Source organism: Asterias amurensis, chromosome 5 (genome assembly GCF_032118995.1).
Source record: "Asterias amurensis chromosome 5, ASM3211899v1".
Taxonomy (NCBI): Eukaryota; Metazoa; Echinodermata; class Asteroidea; order Forcipulatida; family Asteriidae; genus Asterias; species Asterias amurensis.
The window spans coordinates 1,021,051-1,038,138 of NC_092652.1; the positions used below are offsets into that span (position 1 = coordinate 1,021,051).

At 39.4% G+C, this 17,088-nt stretch overlaps 2 protein-coding genes across 2 annotated transcripts; one reads left to right on the forward strand and one right to left on the reverse strand.

Moving 5' to 3' along the window:
- The first annotated feature begins 651 nt into the window (after positions 1-651).
- On the forward strand, positions 652-11,643 carry LOC139936901 (uncharacterized). The gene is made up of 13 exons (XM_071931717.1): positions 652-770; positions 2,036-2,278; positions 3,490-4,771; positions 5,155-5,279; positions 5,485-5,876; positions 6,259-6,490; positions 6,835-7,096; positions 7,338-7,793; positions 8,146-8,305; positions 9,110-9,211; positions 9,869-9,964; positions 10,155-10,342; positions 10,799-11,643. Exons 2-13 carry the CDS (start codon positions 2,083-2,085, stop codon positions 10,917-10,919), a joined length of 3,612 nt encoding a protein of 1,203 aa, XP_071787818.1. The 5' UTR covers positions 652-770; positions 2,036-2,082; the 3' UTR covers positions 10,920-11,643.
- Positions 11,644-13,325: 1,682 nt separating this feature from the next.
- On the reverse strand, positions 13,326-17,059 carry LOC139936903 (protein N-terminal glutamine amidohydrolase-like). Its single transcript, XM_071931720.1, has 6 exons — positions 16,598-17,059; positions 15,794-15,893; positions 15,235-15,288; positions 14,548-14,696; positions 14,111-14,235; positions 13,326-13,560 (listed from the first exon to the last, which is right to left on the reverse strand). The coding sequence occupies exons 1-6, from the start codon at positions 16,639-16,641 to the stop codon at positions 13,460-13,462; spliced, it is 573 nt and encodes a 190-aa protein (XP_071787821.1). The 5' UTR covers positions 16,642-17,059; the 3' UTR covers positions 13,326-13,459.
- Positions 17,060-17,088: the final 29 nt, after the last annotated feature.

Genomic DNA, 17,088 nt, shown 5'->3' on the forward strand with positions numbered 1-17,088 from the left:
TTCTTTAACAATTGTGATTGTATTATGTTCATGCTTTCTTAACAAAATAAATGTTTACTATGTTCATTGAATGGCCATAAAAATGGTTATCTTGAAGGCAATTATGACACAAATGTAGACAAAAAGTTACCAGAAAGCTATCAATTAATACTTATTTAATACTTTTGTGGGTGATGATGCACTTAAATAATTGTAATCAGTTGTTCTAATTAACGTTGGCGAGACTCGATCAATGTAGGCTCAATGTGGTTCTTTATGCAAGTGAGTCTGGTATTTAGGGGGTGGTACATTTTTGAGGGTAATTACCGAAAAAGAAATGGCTAACCTGCCAATGATCGAAAAGAACTTGACAGATTTAATGTCAAACTACAATTTACAGTTTTGTCACAAAAACTCTGAGACTCCTAAATGAGGACAGTTCCCCTGTAAATTAATGTTGTAAAGTTCAGTAAAAGAGCGCAGGGTTTGGCACATAAAAGAATCATCAACGCAACCGCTAGTGTCGAATAGCGCCCTCACTTGGTCAAGTGTTGATAAAATTGCAGTATGGTTCCCGCCTCTCTTTCATTTGCCCTTAATATAAAGTCATAATGCATTTTGTGCATCTTTTCCTTCTTGTCAAAACATTGTTGTCCAGTCTACAGGAAATATGCGCAATCGTGATTGTCAGTGACAAACTGTGACTGTCGAATTCGTCACAAAATACATCCATTTTCGCCAACTCTGATACATTGATGAAAGTGAGATGATTACAGCTAGACTTGAGAAAGGTAAGTCCTTGTGGATTTATTAGATTTCAGTGAAGGGATGCTTTTATGATGGCGTAGTAACGTCTAAAATCAACTAGTTTTTTTTTCACTAGACGGACGGGTCCCCACGGAAGACGATGGGCAACCTAGCGGCGAGTGGCGGGATCTGGTTTTATAATGTAGTTCTGTGCATGTCGCATCGATGTAGACTTTCTTGTGCTAGTTTCTCTCACTGATGATTGATACGGCGTTCGAAGTTAAATAATTCTGTTCACACACAATCAAATTATTGTGCATTTCATTTTCATTGTGTATATATTTTGTACTTGCTTGTTCCTTCCTCCACCTGTCCACTGCCTGTACTACTAATAATTTAAAGTGTGTGTACAGGTTAGTTGCGATAACGTAACCCTCCTGCCGACGGCGGAGCCGGAGGGTTACGAGTCACTTCAATCGAAAAACGGCGAAATGGTCAAACACGTACAATTTCAACAGCTAGTCATCAGATTTGCTCAATTTTTACCCCTTTCGAAAATCATGACATAAATTCTATGAACACGACCTTAATCCTCAATATCTAATGAATAATATTCAACACACTATTGAGAAAGTATTTTGAAATAAAGTACAAAAACTTACCAGATCCCGGAGCGAAACAGTCACAAATTTCCCAGGTTCTATTTTGAACCTGTCGCTGGTTACCATGCGCTGACCCCATATTTTCTCAATTGTGTTTTTGGATGTTATTCATTAGACATTGAGGATTAAGTTCGTGTTCATAGAATTTGTGTCATTATTTTTTAAAGTGGTAAAAAATGAGCAAATCTGTTGACTAAAATATTTCGCCGTTTTTCGATTGAAGTGACTCGTAACCCTCCGGCTACGCCGTCGGTCGACAGGAGGGTTACGTTATCGCAACTATGTACAGGTATAAATATATTTTATATTATTATCAGCCTCGATTTCTTCAGCATCAGTCTAAATAAAGTACTCTGAACTATCCTGATTTCGTTTTCAAGGAGCCCTAGATAGGGCAACAGAAAGGCCTAGGCCTCCGAAGCCCCCCTGTAATTCCAGGCAATTGTAGTCCAGCAGTCTAGGCTACATGTACACTGACTGCAACGTTTCCTGCTCCAGAATTTTAAAGCTTACCTTACCTTGCCCACACTTAACCAGGCCATGCTATTCATGCTATTAAAAAAAAATATTTCTAGAATTAGTATGTTGACGTCATTGTGAAATTTTAAGTTCTTATATTTATTTGACTGAACTCTCCATTTTTACAGGGCGCATAACTCAACAATAGTAATCATTCAACGTCGTGGTAACGGCAATGGAGTTTTACTCCAACAATCCAGTCATGGCTGTGGCCTCCTGCTTACCAGATAGCGGAGGAGTAGAATCCCAGGTACTAGACTCAGGGGGTCGCCAGACTGATTCATGTTCTACCAGTGATGACAGAGAGGGTGCAGTTATGGACTCTGGTGGAGACGGGGAACCATTCCTATCTTCATTGGCTGATGAGTCGGGTAACTGTTCATTTACATGTATTCTACTCATTGACTGATTGATGTCAAGTTGGTACTTTAGTACTGCTAGATTCAATTTTGTTTCGACTAAAAATCTTACTTTGTGAATGGTTTGTAGAAACTAACTAGAAAATATTATGGCAATTACCAGTTGAATGGCACCCCAAACAAAGTTATTGAAAACAAATGAAAGACCACTCATTCTAATATTAGGGCTAGATAGCTCAGTTGGTAGAGTGCTAGCACATTAATCTGGAGGTTGCAGGTTCAAGTTTTGCTCTAGTGATGTTTTCTTTGCTCAACCCAAACTTGCTTTAAAGGCAGTGGACACTATTGGTAATTACTCAAAATAATTATTAGCATAAAACCTTACTTGGTAACGAGTAATGGGGAGAGATTGGTAGTCTAAAACATTGAGAAACGGCTCCCTCTGAAGTAGAGTAGTTTTCGAGATTAAGTTGAGGAAAAGTAACTATTGTTTCCCAGGTAGTTATGAAATTTGCATAAAATTATTATTCCCCCCCCCCCCCCAAAAAAAAAAAAAAAAAAAAAAACATTTTTTTTTTTTTTTTTTTTCTATTTTTTTTTTTTTTTTGGGGGGGGGGGGATAATAATTTTATGCAAATTTCATAATTACCTGGACAACAATAGTTAGTTTTCCTCAACTTAATCAACTCCCAATGCTTTGCCACCTTCGAATTACGGTGCATACATAGGCAAGGTGTTTTTTCCATGTTATTTTAGTTGTATAAAACACTCCACTTTGTCTTACATGCTAACAATGAACCTAAGAGCATAAAAAACCTCAACACTTTTTAGGGTACCATTGTGGGTCTCGAAAAGTTTCCTCTTTTTTTTTCATCGGGCAGTTGCATGCCTGAGTAATTTTCCATGAATTTGATTTCGATACCTCAAGTTAAGAATGTGAGGTCTCGAAATCAAGCATGTGAAAGCACACAACTTCGTGTGACAATTGTTTTTTTTCTTTCTTAGTTATCTCGCAACTCCGACGACCAATCAAGCTCAAATTTTCACAGGTTTGTTATTTTATGTACATGTTGAGATACAGCCAGTGAGGAGACTGGTCTTTGACAATTACCAATAGTGTCCACTGTCTTTAAAACTAACTGGTGTACGTTTCAAAGGGATGCAAAAAATGATGATGAATACAACTTTAACAAAAACATATATTTGGATAATTTTGACTGCAGGAGTTCTTGAAGCAGGTGACAGCTTGGACCTCTGCGCTCCTCCAGAAGATGATGACGAATTAGACATCACACCCGTCATCTCAGAGCCCCTGGTTCATCCTCCCTCATCCGTCCAATCACACCTCATAGGAGGCCACCTCCTCGAGATAGAACAGGTTGCGGAAAGTGCCGTCGCTTGCCAAATTTTCTCAGACTCCAATGCTGGCCGTCTCCATTTCAGAGACAACCCGAAGGACCCAAGTGGCGTGGTTTGCCTCGGTGCTACTGCAGCCCAAAGTGACTCTCCTGTTGTCATTACTGAAGGCGGTGATTACAACATGATGTCTGTTGGGAATTCCCCTGTTCCGCAAAGTGAAGAGTATAGTGACTTCTCGGATGAACCCATACCGGGGTTAGCATCCATGCAAAGATTTAAACCATTCAAGCCTAAGCTGTTGAGTAGTAGTAGGAATGGGATGTTAGGCAGGCGGGACCCAGACTTGGATCGGTTGAGTAACAAGTCTATCAGCCCTTCAAGCTCTTGGATGACGAGGGGGGCAGAAGTACACAGCAGCAGCACGGAGGGCCAAGGATTCCAGCCTTACCGCCGACAACATCCCATCGTCCTGTCCAACAAGAAACAACGTCTTCATAGTAACACTGCATCGGGTTCATCTGCATTCAGCATCAGTGAGACCTCGGCTTTTGAGTCTCGCAGCCACCTCTACGAAGAGGATCAGCGTGCCCGAGAGCTCCACCAAAGATCAACCGGTGACCGTCGCGTCTTCGTGTATGACCCTCCTGAACCTGATTCAGTGGACATTGACCTAACAGTCAGAGACCGAGACTCAATCGACCTAGAAGACCACGATGACCCCTGGGTTAGTCCAGTCACAAGTTTATCTGTCGCTCATAGCTCAGTCACGCCAACTTTCTCAAGTACTGATACAGGAACAGCGCATAGCTGTGCGGACTACTCGGACTCTGATGTCGACGTCGTCAGCGTTGATGACTTTGACGTGTCGGAGTCCTCTGGATCGGGAATCACAAATCAAGGTTCTCATGTCGCGTGGGATGATGAGACCCTAACCCTTGCAGGAGCCCTGGATATTATTCCTCCATACGGCGACGCCCTCCCAGGACCCAGCGGTCTTCAAATCCCACCGTACAATGTGACTGTAGATCTGGTTGATTCTTCAGACTCGTCTCAAGACAGCGATGACAGTGACGGAGGAAGGAGCGAAGGAGATGCTGATAATGATATAGAGGTGGTGTCAGTTGACTTAGGACCCAGCGGGAAACAGTAAGTCGTTCTATCTATAAGTTGGCTTATCAGGCAATTACTCGGAAGTTGCAGACGTCATTAGTAGCATTTAGTTTATGCAACAGCACAAGATGCTACATGTAGTTCAAGATGCTACATGTGTTTCAAGATGCTACATGTGTAATTATGCATGTAAAATTGGTCTTATAAATTCAAACATGGCTCTGCCGAACTGTAAAAAAAAAAAGTGAGTGGCTTTGGATGCCCGCCAGGTGTGAACAATTTTCATATTAATATTAATACTATTATGGTTTAGAGAGAACACTGTCCTTAGTAGGGTATATTAAAAGCTTTCCTTTTCTACCAACGTCAAAATTGAACAATGATGTAATTTGAGGTATTTAAACAAAAATTGCTTTCAGTGTTGCGTCTAGTTCCAGTAAACCCAGAGAACTAAGCCGGGAGATGAAACATCCGCTAGTAAAGGGACGACGGAAGAAGCGTCCTCTATCACCCGTTATTGTGGATCTAACTGAGTCAGATGATGGTGAGTAGAACAATGGAGCGTACAGAGTAGATGAGACTGAAACAAAGCCATGTACATGTAATAATCTTTGTCCCTTTTTTGAAACGACGGCAAGAACACTGTGATTGCAACCAGGATGTATAGATTTATATACATACATGGTAGTGTTTTAGCAGAGAGGAATATTTTGTTGATTATTTATTTTTTCATTATTTTTTTTTTACAGAGACTTCTTCACACAGCATTATCCAACAAAGCGCAATTCCAGAAAACACCTTGCCAGATTCGTCATCTAATGACCCCAGTCCCTCCCCACCCTCCTGCTGTCTGGGGGTAAGCCCCCGTCCGAGCCCGTCACCAACCACCACAGCAAGTCAACCATCACATCTTCACCATCATCACCTCTATCGACACCACCCTCAACGCTCATGTAAGCTGCACGAGTTGACCATTCCGCGAGCCCCACAGGCTCACCATGTCGGCTGTACGTACCCCGGAGGCCATGGCGCCTGCATATGCCACATGAAGTCGCAGCTCAATAGAGGGAGCCCTACTACCGGGGAACAAAGCCAGCGCGAGAGACAGCAAAGATCAACAGAGCAGAAGTCATCTGCTGGGGTGAGTGAAACAAGTTTTTACATTATTGCAAGACTTATTACATTCATGTATGTACCTGACCTTACTTATTTGCCTCTAAAATCTTTCTCATTCGCAAGATGGTTGTGTTTGTCTGTTTTGTTCTGGAATACACTTGTTTTATATACCAATTGTGTAAGATCAATATTGTAGATCGCTGGGTTATAAATGAGTGTACAAGATCTTCTGTCTAGCTTATTTCACTCCATTTAGGAGGAAAGCCTCTTCACCATGTCTCCATTTCACAAAACTGAAGAATATGGCGTGACCGCCATAGTTTTATTTTAAGAACTAAGAAAATTAAGAATTTTGCCCAACTGCCTTTCATGTTTCATTAAACCTAAATGTATTTTTCTGTCACCAGATCAAGAAACCATCATCTACCAGTGTGCACCAACCTGAGCCCACCCCTAAGAAGGAAAACACTGAATCCTCAGCCTCCTCTTCTGATCCAAACACCGCCCCTACACCTCCAAGGCCTCCTTACGGGATTCATCAAATTCACTTTGCCCGTCGTGGGCACAATGAGGAATGTCGAACGCATCATCACCACGGTGTGGTTCACCAACCGAGCTGCTCAGTTCGAGTCCAACAAAGTAAGGTTATATTTATTGAATGTCTTTAACAATTTAGTTTTTATATGAGATTGTCTAACATCACAAGGCTAAGGAAACCATGTTGCCACCTACTCTTGGGGCTGAAAAAGGGTTACCCCCTTCACAGTCTGTAAGGATGAAGGCATGGGTATCATCCACTAGGAGCCAACTACTCCTGGGGCTGAAACAGGGTTACCCCCTTCACAGTCTGTAAGGATGTAGGCATGGGTATCATCCACTAGAAGCCTGGCTGGAAGAGCAGAATGTACTACCGCCCAAACTTTTAATTAACTCTTTGATCTGTCACTCAACACCCAACGTCTCTTTTAAAAATGTACTATTAGATGGATCTAGGCCGTCCACACTGCAGCTTCATGTCCATCATTCTCACAATCATCGGCGCCAACCAGCTGGCGACTCTGTTCAGCAGACTTTGCAGCCCACATCCCAGGCCCAACCCACTCAGCATCACCACCCTGCATCTTGCCAGCAGCCTATTGCTGAGATTAGGCTACCCCAGCAGGGACCTTCTGCTCCCCTTCAGCACCGACGGCTGTTTCAGCGACAAAACCGCATGGGAGAGATTCAGAGACAGCACATGTCTAGGTAGGGGTAGCACTGTATATTCAAAGTTTGAGAAAAATAGTGGTCATGAAATAGTTGTTGTGAAAATGTTATCATGATTAGTGTTCCTTACAAGGCTTAAAGAGAGACTTAGATCTGCAAACAACTTCTGAGACTGTTCTGTATTTGGTATTTACTTTGTAATGTTATATTAACTTTCAGGAGAAATGCCAAGAATTATTGCGATTGTGACTAAACAATATTTGTTTTGATCTGGATGCAGAATGGCAGATTCTCACTTTCCTACAGTGCCGCCGTACCCACTGCATCATATGCAGCGGATATATCACCAGCAGCAGCAGCAACAGCAGCAAGAGAGCCGTCTAGAACAAGTAGAACATTTCCTATCATCACAGCGTCACCATCAACAACAGCAGCAGCAGCAGCAACAACAACAGCAGCAGCAGGCGCAACAGCAGCAACTACAGCAAGAAAGCTGCCAACGTTTGATGCATGCCAGTCAACAGCAAGTTCACCCAACGTACCCACCAAATCACCCGTTACTCCCACATCCTAGCCCGTATACCCAGCCCCACTCTCACCCGTTAGCCCACACCTTACCCCAGCCCCACCTACGCGCCACCCTGCAAGTGCAAACTATACCCCAAGTTCAGCCTCAACCCCAGCAAATGGAGATCGATTCAGCAATTCATGTGGACCCGGGTGCAACCCCTAACATGTAAGAAGCTGGCTGGTTTATCTAGGGCATTTTGCTCAAACGGAATATTTTGTGATTTGCTGTCGACTTTTTTGAAGATGAGACTTTAGTGACAAATGTGTAAAACTCACTTTTAACTTGGAAAGAATTTTGATTATTTTTTGGAAGAGCATGTGGTAAGTGGAAGCACTAATTATAGATTTCTTTTGACATTGAAACTTTGCATGACATGTAACAAACAATGCGTGCTCCTGATTGGCACGTTTAAGTGCACTGCTCATCATTAAAAAGGCCGATTGTCCGTTTCTTTTTGTCTCCCGTCTCCATTGTGAGAATCTAAAAGATGTTTGTACTGTCTTTACTATCTCTGCAGCGAAAACAGTGAGTCTCTTTCCATCCCTACTCCATTCTTGGATGGCAACTTCTCTCCTCAGCATCGACATCTTCACCACCATCTTCACCACTATCACCACACAGCCCCACCGCCACCTACACCCTACCAGCAAAGGAGCTCTGCCATCTACGGCAACTACGTAAGTCTTATCAAAATATCTTCATAATCACCCCTAAACAAAAACAAACACCCAACATATTGTTATTTACTCCAATAATTGACACATTGGATTGTGTTGGATACCTTGGTATACACAATGGCTTTGTCAGTTGTATTTGTGCAGTCTGTAGACAGAAAAGAGGAGGATATAACCTTGTTTTGAGGCCAGATTTGAGTTATTTGGGCGACAGTCGCTCAATGTACCAATTTTTACAGCTTTGTATCTTTTTTTAAAGGCACAGAACCCAACGCAAAATGTTCAATGATGGAACCCTAATTCCTAAACGACTTTTTGTAAATTTTGCATTAATAACATGCTAATTCTTCACATACATGAAGACGAATATTTTAAATGAATTTCAGCCAAATCTGAGAGTTGACCTGTACCCCCATTGGTTGATTTGACTCATATTGATCCATGTACCAGTGCTATAACATCAGCATATTGCAGCCACATTCTGTAACATTGTTCATTGGTTATGTTGCAGTTGGAATATTTACAATGCCCGTTTAAAATATTCTGGACTGAAAATGACTCGTTTATGCATATTTAAAAAGATATATATATGTTTTTAATGAAAAAATTCAGATTATAGGGTTTCAGAATACAGTTTTGTAATACCATGCCTGGGTAGTACCAAGTCCCTCAATGATCTGGGGCAGTTTAAAAACAACTCTCCACACTTGTATAAGTTTGCTATAAGGTTTGTTTTGTAGTTTGCGGCATTGGTATACAGTACACTAAAATATCTTTTTGTTTGTTTGTTTGCTTGTTTGTTTACAGCCTAGTTTGACCGACTTGCCACCTTTAACAACTCATCCATTTTACCGTGCCTACCGAGTTCCACTCATGCGCAGAATGGGAATGCGCGGCCCGATGTACGAGGTATGAAGACATGAAAATCTATAAAGAAAAGTATTAGAAGGACCTTATTTGTCTAGAACTAGATTGAAGAAGAAAAGTTTATGCATAGAATAAGTGTAACAACTAGTTATAAAAAATACAGAAATTGTGTACACTCGGCATAAAGGGATGGGACAACAGATTTACAAAGCCAAACTTGAGATATTTTATGAAGAGTGTTGTGTGCAAGAAGGAGACAACAAAAGGAGGTTTCATTGACAAAATCCGTTGGCAGGTTCTTGTTATTTAGCATTTTATATTTCCTTTTTTTAAAATAACCTTCAGAGCCTCAGGTTCAATGTAGTAAGACAAGTTCATGGAGTTAGTCAGGTTTCTCAGACTAAATATGGTCGCAAAATGTTTTTCTTTCATGTTTGCCTTGTAAAAAAGTTAACTTCTCAATTTTAGCTTTTACGTGATTGATTCAGATTTCCTGCACCATATCAAGTCCCCCCCCTCCCCTTTTTTGTCTTCATTGACTCTACACAACAATTTTCATTAAATACCCCAAGTTTGGCTTCAAATATCTTTTATTTCATTCTTTCTTTAACATTTTCTGTTTGCAAAGGCAGTGAGACTTTATAGGTCTTTCTTTTATTAAACCAGTATCAATTTCAATTCTTTTTATTTTGTCCTCAGGAATTGGTACAGTTGAGCGAGCGGATGGGACAGGTTAACCGAGGTGCCACACCCAGTACAATAGAGAGGAACACTTTCCCACACAAGTACCATAAGGTAACACCCCCCCCCCTCTCCATTCCCAAGTCGTAATGACTTTGCCAATCTTAAGAAATTCAAATATCAATGAAGAATTCCACCTAACCGATTTCACAAAGAAACTATAAAAGATTCAAGAATGTCTCCAAGTTATCTCAAAAATTAGGAATACATGTTTAAATGCTTCTCCTTAACATTATGTTTGTAGAGAAAACGTTCGGCAGATGATGTCGTTGCTGCGGAGAAGAGTGAAGTAGCATCGTGTTCATCAACAGAGGTGGAGACGGAAGGAGCATCATCTGAGACGGATCAGCCAAAGCCTAAAATCATTGATGAAGATGACGAAGAGAAATGTACCATCTGTCTTTCATACTTTGAGGACAACGAAGATGTCAGGTGAGTGTAACATTTGTCAGGATCGTTTGGGGGTCTTCTCTTGTTGCCAACATTTCTCCAAAGATGTGAAACGATTTTCAGGGGTATTTGTATCTCGTTCAAACATCTGGGTTGACACTCCCTTGGGCATACACCCACAATCCCTTGGACAGCCAGAACAGTCCGCTAGACTGTATCAACATGCAATAGTACGGGAGCAATTCTAACTAAGGGAATATGTCCATTAGTACTTTTATTCTAGCAGTCTAAAGGAATGGTCCATGAGCACACACTTGAATACTTGTCTAATTCAATTGGAATATTCCTACCATTTGAGAGGCTCTCGAACTGTTGATTTGTTGCCGTTCTTTATTCAATTTAATCAACTTTAATTTCAAATGACATGGTATAGTATACACTCTTAATGCTTGGGTTTGTGATTTTAACCATTTTCATTTCATTGGTTCCCACCCACAGACGTCTTCCATGCATGCATCTATTCCATGTAGAGTGTGTGGATCAGTGGCTGAGTACCAACAAGCGATGTCCGATCTGCCGAGTTGACATCGAGACCAAGATGCCAAAGGATGCCACATGACTAGACGGGGACACCAAACGTACTTGGTAAAAATCATCCCCTCCTCCTTCCCCCCCCCCCCCCCCACCCACCACCACCACTCGCATTCCATCCTTCGTTCAGTAGGTAGAGTGCTGGCACATTAATCCGGAGGTCATTGGTTCAAATCCTCTACCCTAGTCAATGTTTCTGTGTTCATGAACCCCAACTTATTTAAAAGGTACCCAGTCAGTTTCCCTTGTGGTTTATTACTTGATTCAAAGCCAAAAATCACACTAAACTAGCCGCTGTTGTTTTGCAAGCCAACGAGTTGCACAAAATCCTTTTTAAATGTGCTGTAGCTTTTTAAATGTGGTAAATAGCTTTATGAGATTGTACCATGATCATTTCCCCTGCCGTTACATCCATGTGTTGATAAAAAAATATGCATCATTAAAAACAATCCTTATCAGCATATCTAATAATATATTGGGAGGCAATCTTTCTTTCTAGAGCTGATGCTTAATACTCAACAGCACAAGCAACAACGTTTGTACTCAGATATAAAAATAACATTATTGTTTTCCCAATTTTAATCATTATTTAAACTTCTTTTGAAACAAAAATTAAATTCAAAGCTGTATCATAGTTGTACATGCTAACACAGTAGACTCTATTCTCAGTTACAGAAGTTAATTTATTTATGTTTAGACTTTTTTAACTTAGTGTTTATTTAGAGCAACGCTCACATTTTTGGGAAAAAGAATCCATATGTATACAAAAACAGAATCCACATGACCAGAATCAAAATGAGAACAACTTCCTACATGGCTTAATATTCATTTAGCTTATTATTGAAACAAGCTCTAAGACATGTACGAGAAGATTGATCTTATTTGTCTTGATGAGTATCAAGCTCACTTCATTACTCATTACTCAAATTTTAAATTTCTCACTATCAAAAGTCTGAGAATTTCAAACACTGAACCAAATGAGGTTGGTTTGACACTTGCCTGAATAATATCCTAATGTTATTGCTTTGAAATAATATTTAAAATATTACAAGAATAAATAATATTTTTAACAAATGTACCTTCACCATTTATAACACAATACACTTTTAAAGCAGTCTGGTTATTTGTGCAAGTAATATTATGATGTTACCGCAAACCAAAAAATTAACATATATCAATATTATATTATCATGAAATAATTAAGATAGAACTATGACAAAAATGGTTCTTTGTATTGTCCTTGTTAGTGCTCCAGAAACATTGCTTTATGTCCAGTAAGTACAATCGCTTTAGCTGAACCAGAAAGAAAATAATTTGTATTAGCAAAAACATTTTTTTTTTTAGTTGAGAACTGTTTTTTATGGGCGGAGCCAAACAAGAAAGAGCAGGGACTTAAAGTCTACATCCTCTCAGTCGATTGTAACAATTAAATTTTAATTTTAATTCATGATTTCTCTACAAATGCGAGAACGTTTTTAATCATTCGAAAAAGTTGTATTTTATACTCTGCAGTTACAGGTTATCATGAAATGAACATTACAAGTTGAATTTTTGGTTTTACATTTTTGTTTTACAATTTTGAGGCGATACATTTTGAATGTGTAAGTATGTAGATCTGAATTGAAATGCATGTATGTATTTTAGTGGTAATGGATAGTGTATTATTTATGGTCGAATTGTAATTTGTTAAACATGCCAACTAGGAATTGACCAATAAATTTCGTAGGCAGATAAAAGTAAAAGTTGAACAATATGTCTGGTCTTGTTTGTGTTTGTTACGTCAAAGTAAAGTAATGTTTACTGGGGCAGTGATCTGCATCTATTAAAAGGCACTCCTACTGTCTCACAATTTAATACAATTTAAAAGGGTGTATGCAACATTTTTGTTTTGGTATATTTAAGTATGCCAGTCGGCAAAATATTATCATGTAATGATACATCTGCTTAATACCTGGTCAACCCTCCCACTGTGTGACCATTCATTATCATTTACATTGTTTGAATGACACATTGAGTATGCCAGCCTTTGGAACATCATCATAACATGGTGAATGCATCGTATAACATGTAGTACATGTACACGGTCAACCCTCCTACGGTCTGACCATTCAATATCATCCACTGTGATTTTGAGTAATACAAAAGGATGCAGCTTGCAATATAATATTGATATCATATTACATCTTTATGTACACAGTACACACATGTACAGTTAGCTTGGTGCACAGTTCTGCCACTAAATACAACCCATGCCATTGTATAGTTAAGTTGGTTAACTTGCTTTGGAAATTGTGCAGAGAGAGGATGGAAAATGTTTCTGAGGGTAGCAGGACGACAACCTTGATTGATCAACATCAACATGTTATCATCTGTCTTGTTCCCTAAGTACTGTAGCAATACTGAATAGCTTTCTCATATTTCCCATAAGGGGGATCAGACTCTTCACCCTTTCTTGTTGTTGGAAATGCAAAGCTGCAGTCATAACTGGTGACCGCCATCCGCACAAAAATTTGGTCCATGTACAGTAGTTGATGTCCTGTTTGGTTAATAATAAACAAGTAGATGATGTCATGTATTATACTGCTGGGTGAATGCTGTCAAATCCATCACTTGCCCAACACCAACTCCCTGTTCCATGCTAATGAACTCATCTAAGTTCATTGAACTCTCTATAAGAAACACACAAAGGAAAATATTAATCAACACTTGTCTGAAATCCTCCAAAATCAAAATCAGGAAGTTGTGTGACTTTTGTAGAATGTATTGATCTACCAAGTAACAACTTTGCTTATCATTGGATGAAAAAGGCAAACTAATCTAAAGGCTTGGAGCCCAAGCATTTCTACATCTACTTCGGTACTTGGCATAGTCCTTCAGTTAGGATGTAAACGCCAAGGATAGCTGCTTGGGTATGGAGTTGAAGTAGAGTGAAGTATTTTGAAGGTTAGGGGAGGTTCTCTAGCCAAAGACACTGGGGGTTAGGGCTAGTAGCCATCTACAAACACTCTTAGACTGAGCCAAGCCATACCAATCTTATTTGAGTCCAAACATTTGGGTGTTGAGTTTACCAGAGAGGGGAGTATTATTGAAGGATATGGGAGGGTCTCTAATCAAATACATAAGGGGGTTAGGGCTCATGGGCTGACTCTTCGAAAGATGTTGGAGTGGGGAGGGTATCCCCCTCCCCCTTATGAAGATGAAGAAAACTAGTTGTCATACCTTCTGTGGAAATGCAAGGATATGTGGGAGGAGCTTGCATCCAGGACCCATCAGCTTTCTTCATGTGTGATCTATCAGAAGCAAACGTCTTCAAGAATAACTCTGCAGGAATCACTCGAAACATTCTACACAAAGGAAAACAGATGTGCTAAGATTCACACTCAAGATCAATCTTAAGTAGCTTTTAGTGAAACTGAGCTCTGACAAATCATATCAAGATCAATGTTAATGTTGTGAAATCAAACCATTGTTTTTCATATACAGTGACTTTAGATCTCTGTCAAGTTTTACGGGCTAGAAGTTGGGGGGGGGGGTCGCTGTAACTCAATTGGAGAAGATTGCCCCCCTCTTCAATATTCAAAAAACACGATCTGTCATCTGACAGGAACATTTAATATTTGACAAGACTGCCTCAAAGCTCAGAGAAGAAAACCCACCTGTGGTATTTCTGCCTTAGTTTGTCATTTGACTGGATAGCTCTCTGAAGGTACTTCATCAAGGGATATGGAAATGCTAGCAAGGTGTCTAAATCATAAATAACTGGCTCACATCCCGACGGACAATGCAGGCAAATCACATGATAGTCCTGAGTCACAAAAAACACAACGGTTGAATCTGGAAGGAAAATTTCTACATCAAGCCCGATATTGTGCAGAGGCTTTTCTCTCCCCCCCCCCCCCGAAAAAAAAGAGGGTTCCCATACTTATGCCATATATCAAACACCAAATGTTAATTTCTACAGTGCAACTTTTTCAGATTAGAATGGGACAATCCTTCGCTTTTAGCAAATTTTCTGGGTACTGAAATATAGACTGGCATAACAGGCCTGGAATTTTATGTCTGAGATTTTGTGAAGGGCCCTTCTATTGGAAAATCTTACAAGTCTACAGGATACTGCTAGAGGGGCAACAAGGCCAACCCCAGGGCAACAGAGGCCACGCCCTCCATGTTATTCCAGCCCTGGCATATAAGAAAAACATGTAAACAAGTATTGAAATAATTTGAAAAATAAGGTAAACAAATCCAGTAAATTTACCACATCTTAGGGATGGCAAAACACTCAGCTCAGATATAGAAACTCATTAAGTTAACGAATCCCAGGAAATTTTATTTAAACTACTTACCCAAACAACAGGTTGATCTGGACTTAAACCTGCTCTCTGGAACCAAATCGGGACCTGGAAAGAAGAACAATCTCTTAATAACATAAACCTCTGTGTAAATATCATAAATAAACTTATTCGTAATCTTCCAGAAATAATTGGGTACAGAATTCTTCTTACAAATGGCATTTTGAGAAAAAAAAACCAGCAGTCCATTTGAAGCTTCACTCAGAAATAATATGTATAAAATTAAAGTAATTCTTTAGGAAGATTAAAGTATGGGTAAAAAAACAAAATTAATATTCTTTATCCCGATGCAAATTTAACATCTCTTATAAGATTAAAGTAGTTTGTTGGGTTTGGGTAATACGCAGGAATTACCTGATCTGTAATTTAATCACAGTTCCAGCATTGCCAGCTGATCAGGCAAATCCAGCTTATAGGGCCTACCAATTGCCCAGTTTGCTTTTACAAACTTTTTCTTGTGGACATTATTTGGCAATGTTTGTGTTGCTTCATCTCCACCCCCTTCTGCTTCCCTTTCAATGATCCTTGTTACAAGAAGCGAAGCAATGCTTACTGTTTTGGCAGCATTTGATATGAAGATAGCGGAGTAGTCTTGCAGTCTGTTAGGGTCATGTTGCTGAATGTATTCCATCAACTTCCAAACATTCTCCTCACTTTCCAAGTGTCATAAAAAAAAGAGGAACATATAAATTCAAAAATCTCTGATGTGTTGAAGCTAGATGACCTCAAGTTCACAATGCCAATGGTGCGAGAAAAAAAATATGAATGCTTAACTGAAACTAAAGGCCAGGGAACCAAAAAAATCCAAATAAAAAGGCCTGCTGATTTTTTTATTTTATTTTTTTATAATATTAGGCTTAGCTGCTGTTTCTCAATCAAAAAAAATCATTGTTCCTTACCATTCTTGTGTGTTTACCACAATTTGTCTATGACTACATTGATTGATGGTTTTGTAGTTAAACGACTTCATGAAGTTCTTATCTGCTTTTGTCGTGCAATTGGAATAACAGAGACACCCCAACTGCTAAACCCTTAATAAGGGTTTGCTTAACTAAATGATAATATTTTAATAAATAATATTTAACTTACGCCCCCCCCCCCCCATGCCCTACTCCTAGAACTATTTCGGTTTCGTCCGCTATCGTCTTCCGGGAGATGATAGCGGACGAAACCCGAAATAGTTCTAGGAGTACATACCCTATCAGTATCACTTTATCATTTTTTTATGTACCGTACAAAAACTACAAAAATCCCAAAATACAATATGATTTAGCCCTATTCTTCTGCTATTTCAATTTCATTCATAATTTTTTTTTATTTTAAACCTGGCTTTTGCTTGTAAAATGTTCAGACTTACCAAAAGCAACTTGTATGAACACAATCCTCTCTCGATGGTAGCATTTTGTAGTTTTGATCTAAAACTAACTTTCTAAATCTAATCTAGTTCTAACTTCTAACCAATCATCAAACAGTGACCTCCATTATTAATAATATTAGGATTCCTGATAATGACTGCTAGACTGCTGAGACGGAGAATCAATGTTGTAGCGAACAAGGCACCAGTCTATTTTGAACTGGTCTCATTTTGGCATTTTGGTTTCCGTAGTTTGTGCAGAAAAGTTAGTCAACAGCAGATGCCCTATTTAATATTAACAAACAGCATCTGCAATGGATGAAGATGTACTCCTTACATTCAATAAGAAGTTTAGTACCAGAATTTATCTGATCATGCGCTTACTATAAACATGTGCATCGGTAAGAAACTAATTTAAAAATCACCCATTTTCGCCTAGCATGAAAATTTCACCTGACGCCCTCTAGTGGTAAAAAACATTAAAATTAAGCCTT

Excerpts from the sequence above, each read along its gene's own strand:
- LOC139936903 (XM_071931720.1), bottom strand. The coding sequence starts at position 16,641 with ATGCTACCATCGAGAGAGGATTGTGTTCATACAAGTTGCTTTTG. Across the intron at positions 15,894-16,597 it reads GTTCATACAAGTTGCTTTTG|TGAGGAGAATGTTTGGAAGT; the intron begins GTAAGTCTGAAC and ends ACACTTGGAAAG. Across the intron at positions 15,289-15,793 it reads TATCAAATGCTGCCAAAACA|GTCCCGATTTGGTTCCAGAG; the intron begins GTAAGCATTGCT and ends TCTTCTTTCCAG.
- LOC139936901 (XM_071931717.1), top strand. The coding sequence starts at position 2,083 with ATGGAGTTTTACTCCAACAATCCAGTCATGGCTGTGGCCTCCTGCTTA. Across the intron at positions 2,279-3,489 it reads TTCATTGGCTGATGAGTCGG|GAGTTCTTGAAGCAGGTGAC; the intron begins GTAACTGTTCAT and ends TTTTGACTGCAG. Across the intron at positions 9,212-9,868 it reads TGCGCGGCCCGATGTACGAG|GAATTGGTACAGTTGAGCGA; the intron begins GTATGAAGACAT and ends TTTTGTCCTCAG.